Genomic DNA, 7,751 nt, shown 5'->3' with positions numbered 1-7,751 from the left:
TCTGAAGGTGCGGCCCAGCTACCGCTTTTGCGGTCTATCCCCCAGCTACCCACTTCCGCTTCTACGCCTTCCTTTTCGCAGGTGCGTTCTCGTTTCTGTGGCGAGATGACCGCATCTGCAGTCTCAGCACTTCCTCACCAAACAACATCTGCGCCCCTTTGGCCACTTCTGCGGCTCCGCACCAGCAGTCAAAACCTCGCGGGTGGGGTTACACTATATGACAGCATGCTTAGAAATCTTCATAAGGCCGAATTCAATCTATTAACCACCCGGAATCCACCTGAGTCCCCCGGGACCCTGTCCAATACATTGATTAGTTCCAAAACATAATGTGGACCTGCTCGAGGCTTCAAATCACATCAAACAACGCTAAAACCATGAATCATACTCCAATTCAAGCTTAATGAACTTTAAAACTTCAAACTTCTACATTCGATGCCGAAACTTATCAAATCACGTCCGATTGACCTCAAATTTTGCACACAAGTCACATTTGTCATTACGGGCCTACTCCAACTTCTGGAATCAGAATCCGACCCCGAAATCAAAAAGTCCGCTTCCGGTCAAACTTCTCAAAACCCTTCAAATTTCTAACTTTCGCCAAACGACTCCAAAATGACCTACGGACCTCCAAATCCACTTCCGGGCGTTCTCCTAATACCGGAATCACCATACGGAAATATTCTCAAACTCGAAATTCCAAACGGACATCAATAACATTGAAATGTACTTCAACCCAAATTTATGAAATTCTTTCAAAATGCTAACTTCCACAATAGGCGCCGAAACGCTCCCGGGTCATCCAAAACCTGATCCGGACATATTTCCAAGTCCAAAATCATCATACAAACCTGTTAGAACCTTCGAATCTCGATTCCGAGGATCGTTTACTCAAAGTCTAACCTTAGTAAGAATCTTCCAACTTAAAGCTTCCGAAATGAGAATTCTCTTTCCTAATCAACTTCGAACTTCTGAAATTCTTATTTTGATCATGCGTACAAGTCATAATACCTGAAGTGAAGCTGCTCATGGCCTCAAACCGCTGAACGACACGCTATAGCTCGAAACGACCGGTCGGATCGTTACACAAAGAATCACATGCAAAAATTTCCTTTTATATTTTTAAGTGTGATTAGCAACATTAAATGCAAGATGGAAGAAAATTTCATGGATGAGGTCGCAAATAAGGTGATGAAAAAAAATATAATATTCCAAAACTCTAAGCAAAAAAAAAACTTGTTCAATGGGTATAGTTGAAATTCATTGAAAATATATAGATAAGTCAATATAAAATATTTTGAGGTAGATTGGAGATGATTTGGGCTGGTTTTGTATCAAAATTCGTAATTAAATCGAGTTCAAAAATTCTTCTACAACACTTGTATCAAACATGTATCACGCACGTATCTCACACACAGGTATACATGGATATACATGTGATACACAATTGATACAAATATGATACATACGTGATACACAGTGTGATACACATCATTTTTTTTCATGTTTAGTTTTTACTACGAATTTTCAATTCAAATCACCTTAAAACTTCACCAAATAATCCCAAAACTGAGATTCAAGCTCCTTAAGGTGTACCCAATTTATTCTAATAACACCTACTAAAAAAAACAAAATTTTGACCTTTTTTTGTTACAAATAGCTAATTAGCTAATATTAGTAATATTTGGCTAATATTAGTAATATTTTATGAATTGACTAATTTTTATAATGAGCTACTTATAAATGGACATATTTGGTAGTTTCCCTAAAATATTTTCATCTGATTGGGACATTATTTTCTCATTTTCGGAAATAAAATACAACATACTAAAAATTTACATAATAACTCAAAATTATAATATATTACGTAGTAAAAATACTTGAAATCAAAGACGAGTCCTAAATATTTTTACCACATACGATTTTGCTTGGTCCATAAACTTATGAGCAACTAATAATTTATGAAATGAAGACATTAATATCATATCAGGAGGAAGCCTAATTGTTTTAATGCGCCTCATATTTTCTTACCAAAGTCGAAAGAATTAAATATGTCCATATCTATCATATTAATCATGGTTAAGACCAAGGTGGAGACAGAATTTCTACTAAGGGGATAAAAAAAGAGTTAAAAAAAATTATAGCTAGTGGCATTTGAAATAATGACCTTACAAAGGAATTGAACCCCTCTTGACCACTACGCTATGCTTTTAGGTTATGCCAAGGGGATTTATATATATATATATATATATATAAGTAAAAATAGATTTTGCCATATATATAGTGTAATTTTTTGGCGAAGGGGGTCGGTGAACTAAATCCGCCCTTGGTTAAGCCACTAATTTAGGAAAATGTAAAACGTGTTAGGCATTCAAAGAAGGAAATTGAAGAATTAGAAAGAATATGAGATTGAGAGGAGCTAGATGTAAGATTTCTAGCACCACTCTTTAAATGATATTCTAATTGTGGTCCAGAACCATTGATATTTTTAAAGAAGATCAAGCATATTCTTCTGCATTATAGATAAGACACACAATAAAGGAATCAAGAGTTTTTTATTCTTTAATAATTTTTTATTGAACTAAAAGGACAGCCGAGTAATAGAAATGCCACCTACTTCTCCCCCCAATGAAAAAGAAAAGCATTAATCATCAATCTCTATACAGACTAGTAACATAAAATTAATATTATTATTTTTGTTTTTTCTATAATGGGCCGGTCGCCGCTCAAAAAAATCTTGGACCAACAATAAAGTTGTTGTCGTATAAGTCTATGTATAATTTATATACTATGAGTTTGAGCTGTAAAAACAGTCACTAATGTATGCATTGAGGTAAACTGTCTATATCACACTTTTTAGTGTGACCCTTACTCGAACCTCACGTGAACAGGGGCGAATCTACACCATTTTATCTGACCACCCTTACGAGAAAATTATACTGTGTTTATAGGTTAAATATTAAGTTTTAAAAGTATATAACATATATTATATTGAACACTCTTTCACGGAATTTTTTTTTTCACTTCTTTCAAGTTTGAACGTCCTTCGAAATTTTTTTGAATTCGTCACTGCAGGTAAATACAGAATGTTTTATGCATTGAGCTACCTTTAATTTATTGTTTGGTTCGATCCCATCTCCACTATTTTATTAAACTCGTTATCTTTCATCAATATATGTATTATAAAACTTTGTCATAAAAAATATTTAATATTTAAACCTGATTTTCAAGATTTATTTTCACGTGATTGAAGACTAGACAATGCACTAGTGAATCTAATTATTATATTCACAAAGTAGATGATAAAATGATGTTAATTTCTACTAACTTGACAAATATATCATTTCCTCTCATAACTCAAGTCAGTCAAAAGAAAACAATCAATCTAAGATCCAAAATTTCCACAAACCAAACAACCATTTTACCATTTTTCAACCAAAAAATGGATCAAGAATCACTTCCTCCTCATGTTCTAATCTTCCCTTTACCATTACAAGGTCCAGTAAATTCCACGTTCAAACTAGCTGAACTTCTTTGTTTTTCAGGCCTAGATATTACTTTTCTATTAACTGAAAATATCCATAATCGTCTTATTTCTCATACAAATATTAATTCAAGATTTGAACGTTTTCCTGGTTTTCAAATCAAGACTATTTCAGATGGTTTACCACAAGATCATCCACGTAAAGGTAGTAAATATATGGAGTTATTTGATTCACTGAAATCTAAAACAAAGCCATTGTTTAAAGATATGTTGACTTCTGGTTGGCTTAGTTCTGATGGAAAAAGAAGAGAAGTTAGTTGTATTATTGCTGATGGAGTTTTGGGATTTACTTGTGATGTTGCTAATGAAATTGGGATTCCTATTTTTAGTATTCGTACTATTAGTCCATGTTGTCTTTGGATCTTCTTTTGCCTTCCTCAACTCATTGAATCTGGTGAATATCCTTTCAAAGGTTAGTAAATCTTTCATATAACCACTGTCAGAAGCGTATTCATAATTTAAACTTGAATTCTACGTGTAAAGTTTTTTATATTGAATTTATTCACTTTTAGATTTTAGATTCAGATTTTAGTGATGTTTCATTTATATATTTGTGTTTTCTATTCAGGGGCGGAGGCTAGCCCTTCGGCTACTAGTTCGGCCGAATTTTATAGCTTTGGTTTACGTTCTGTATTTATTTTAAAAGAATTTATTGTATATATACAAATTACTTATTAATTTAGAATCAAGATAGCAGGATTAGAATTTTGAACTCATAAGCTTGAAATTCTGGCTTTGGCCTTTGTTCTTGTTGGAAATACTAGCTTAGTTAGTTACATGTCTCTGACTAGTAGGGTCAAATCTAATATCTGCAGCTTCCATTTTACTGTGCAGAGAAATCAAACTGTCTAATAGCCTGTTTGGCCAAGCTTCTTCAAATCTAAAAATATTTTTTTTAAAAAGTATTTTTTTAAGTGTTTGGCCAAGCTGTTAGAAGGGAGAAACAGAAAAAAACAGTTTCTCTTTAAAATCACTTTTGAGAAAAATACACTTAGAAGCAGTTTTTAAAAGTTTGGTCAAACACGAATTACTGCTCAGGAGTGCTTTTCAAATTAATTAGCCATACACAAACTAATTATCTCCAAAAGGTTTTGAAAAAAAATATATTTTTGAGAAAAAGTATTTCTCAAAATTAGCTGATGTTTGCAGTTTGGCCAAACATGCTATAAAACCACAATTATTTCTTCTATGAGTCAATATAGGATGGATTCTTGAACTCTTTGCTTTCTACTCGAGCTACATATTATTAATAAAAAAAGGCGGAACCCCTTTTGTCGAAAAATTATACTGTTATTTTTTTTGGTTAATTTTTTTGATATAATATTTATATACGTTTGAGGTTAAATTCTCTTATTAAAATTTTTGCTATGCCACTTTGTAAAGAATATTATAATGAATATGTTATTAGCTCTCACTCTGAATACAGTGACTTTGTCCCTAAATTTGCATCTATCTATGCCTATTTTTAAGCACATAATCTTAAACTATGTTCTACTCACTACTCCAAACATTTGCAGATGATGATTTGGATGAACCAATCAAGAGTGTGCCCGGAGCTGAAACTTTTCTCCGGCGACGTGATCTACCGGACTTTTGTCGCACCGGCGATTTGACAGACTCAAATGTCCAACTCTACAAAACAGAGGGTCAAGAAAATTCACGTGCCTATGGACTCATACTCAACACATTTGAAGAGCTAGATGGAAATCTTCTCTCTCAAATGCGAAATGTATGTCCAAACATATACCCCATTGGACCACTCCATGCACATTTAAAGAATAAGCTAAGTGAAGAAAACAATTCAATGCCACCATCTTCAAATAGTTTATTTGAAGAAGACAAAAGTTGCATTAATTGGCTAAACAATCAGCTACCGAACTCTGTTATATATGTGAGTTTTGGAAGTATAGCAACTATGACAAAAGAACAATTGATGGAGTTTTGGTATGGTTTGGTTAATAGCAAACAAAGATTTTTGTGGGTTATTCGGTTGGATTCTGTCGCCGGAGATGATTGGAAAAACAAGATTCCCGTGGAATTAGCAGAGGGTACGAAAGAAAGGGGGTATATTGTGGGGTGGGCTCCCCAAGAGGAAGTTTTGGCCCATCCTTCCGTGGGCGGGTTTTGGACTCATTGTGGATGGAATTCGATTCTCGAAACTGTATACGAAGGTAAGCCAATGATTTGTTGGCCTTATTTTATGGATCAACAAGTGAATAGTAGGTTTGTGGAAGCAGCTTGGAAACTAGGGTTGGACATGAAAGATACATGTGATAGAGAAATAGTTGAGAAAATGGTGAAGGATTTGATGATGGTTAGGAAAGATGAGTTTTTGGAAAGAGCAAATCAAATGTCAAAATTTGCTAAGAAATGCTTGGTAGAAGGTGGATCGTCTTATTCTAATTTTGAACGTCTCGTGAACGATATAAAGTCCTTTAAGTGATAAAGTTCGTCATCATTAAAAGCTGTTTTATTTGTTTTCTTTCCACTTAGTGTATGCGCACATTCAACATAACTATGAGTTATGCTCTAGAAAATAAGGAATAATCAAGATGATATTTCGGGAAGGATTTGTATTTGGTGCATTGTACGAAGATGATGTTCCTTTTTTCTTTTTCTTTTTTGATGTATTTTCAACATGAGTTTAAACTTTATCCACTATTTACACAATTCTGTCATTTAATTGCTAACTATATATCACTGTTATACTTATCATTGTGATTTGGTAACAGATAAACAAATGTATGTAACTATTAGAGCGACCAAATTATACTGTTGAACATGTACATTTTCTTACGTCTACAAGGCTTAAATTCTTTCAAAACAATTACACTGAACATGTAATTTTTCTTAAGTGTACATAGCTTAAATTCTTTTAAAATATTTTTCTTCTTAACCCCCCTTGAGTAAGGAGAGAACTGCGGATTAGCTAGACCCATCCCCGTTATCTCCTTTAATTAAGATCAATGGATTTCGCTTTTGGAATCAAACTAAAAAAAAAAACCTATTTTGTTATTGTGTAAAGCGATCAATTCTTTTGATCTTGTTTGTGCTCGGAAAAGCTTCCCTTTTCAATTCTCTAAGTTACGGAGCCTATGTAAAAAAAGTTGTAGAAGAACACCATTAAAGTTCAGGTCCTGATACATGGGGGATTAATTTAGCTTCAAGGATCGTGAATCAAAGGAAGGAAAGAATGAGACCGTAATTTGAAAGTCGTCCTCGACCAAGACCTAGAAAGCAACATAACCGAGTACGTTATAATTGAGAAGTAGCCATTCTTGGAAACTGCAACTACAATTTGACTGCAACTATAATCCATAATTCTATGGTAAAAGACAATGGACTTCTGTTTTACTATTTCAACACAATGTAAGTGGTGCTGACTGTGCGACCTACAGAATTGAGCAGAGCAGCTTCACCAAGTGGTCGTTTTAGTATAGTGGTGAGTATTCCCGCCTGTCACGCGGGTGACCCGGGTTCGATCCCCGGCAACGGCGATATTATATTTTTTTTTTTTACTTCTTCTCCAGCCTATTTCTTAAGCTGTTCACGATATAGGAAATTAGGAACATCAATATTTATGAAGCTGCTTGGCTATTTTGATCATTCCCAGAATATAGCATATGTTGAATTTTGAAGAGGTTTCTTGACTTAATTGAAATGATGTATGTCAACTTGAAAAAAACATATTGGATGGATCTATTCAGAATTCGCATCGATATTTCGGATAATCCATATTAAACTTACTTCTTTTTTTTATAACTGATTGCCATCAATCATCTTTTTATTAAACTACATGCATGTCTATTAGTCTATTATTACTGTATCTACACAGATCATTAAACTGTGTTTAAACCCTGGTTTGAGAATAAAATTCTGCAATTTTTAATAATGTCGAAATATTGGTGACTTAATGTAAGGAGCAAAGTGATGAATCCAGAATCTAGACGTTGTAGACATGGGCGAAGCTACATTGTCCTAAGGGATCAATTGACCATCATTCGTCGGAAAATTATACTGTGTGTAAAGATAAGATATTAGCTTTAGAGGTATATAACATATATTGACATTCCATTGTCGGGGAATTGTTTTTACTTCTTTTAAGTTTAACTTGAATACTTTTGAAAATTTCTGACTTCGCTACTGGTGTGGATTCTAAGATAAGAGAGTGAGATTCTGAAATATATATTTATACTTATATGCGGAA

At 33.8% G+C, this 7,751-nt stretch overlaps 1 protein-coding gene across 1 annotated transcript; it reads left to right on the top strand.

Annotated features, from left to right (window-relative positions):
• Positions 1 to 3,259: 3,259 nt before the first annotated feature.
• On the top strand, positions 3,260 to 6,222 carry LOC104246247 (7-deoxyloganetic acid glucosyl transferase-like). The gene is made up of 2 exons (XM_009802017.2): positions 3,260 to 3,956; positions 5,062 to 6,222. Exons 1-2 carry the CDS (start codon positions 3,308 to 3,310, stop codon positions 5,985 to 5,987), a joined length of 1,575 nt encoding a protein of 524 aa, XP_009800319.2. The 5' UTR covers positions 3,260 to 3,307; the 3' UTR covers positions 5,988 to 6,222.
• Positions 6,223 to 7,751: the final 1,529 nt, after the last annotated feature.

This window comes from Nicotiana sylvestris, chromosome 5 (genome assembly GCF_000393655.2).
Source record: "Nicotiana sylvestris chromosome 5, ASM39365v2, whole genome shotgun sequence".
NCBI classification, from domain to species: domain Eukaryota; kingdom Viridiplantae; phylum Streptophyta; class Magnoliopsida; order Solanales; family Solanaceae; genus Nicotiana; species Nicotiana sylvestris.
This window is presented reverse-complemented; position numbering and strand designations above follow the sequence as displayed.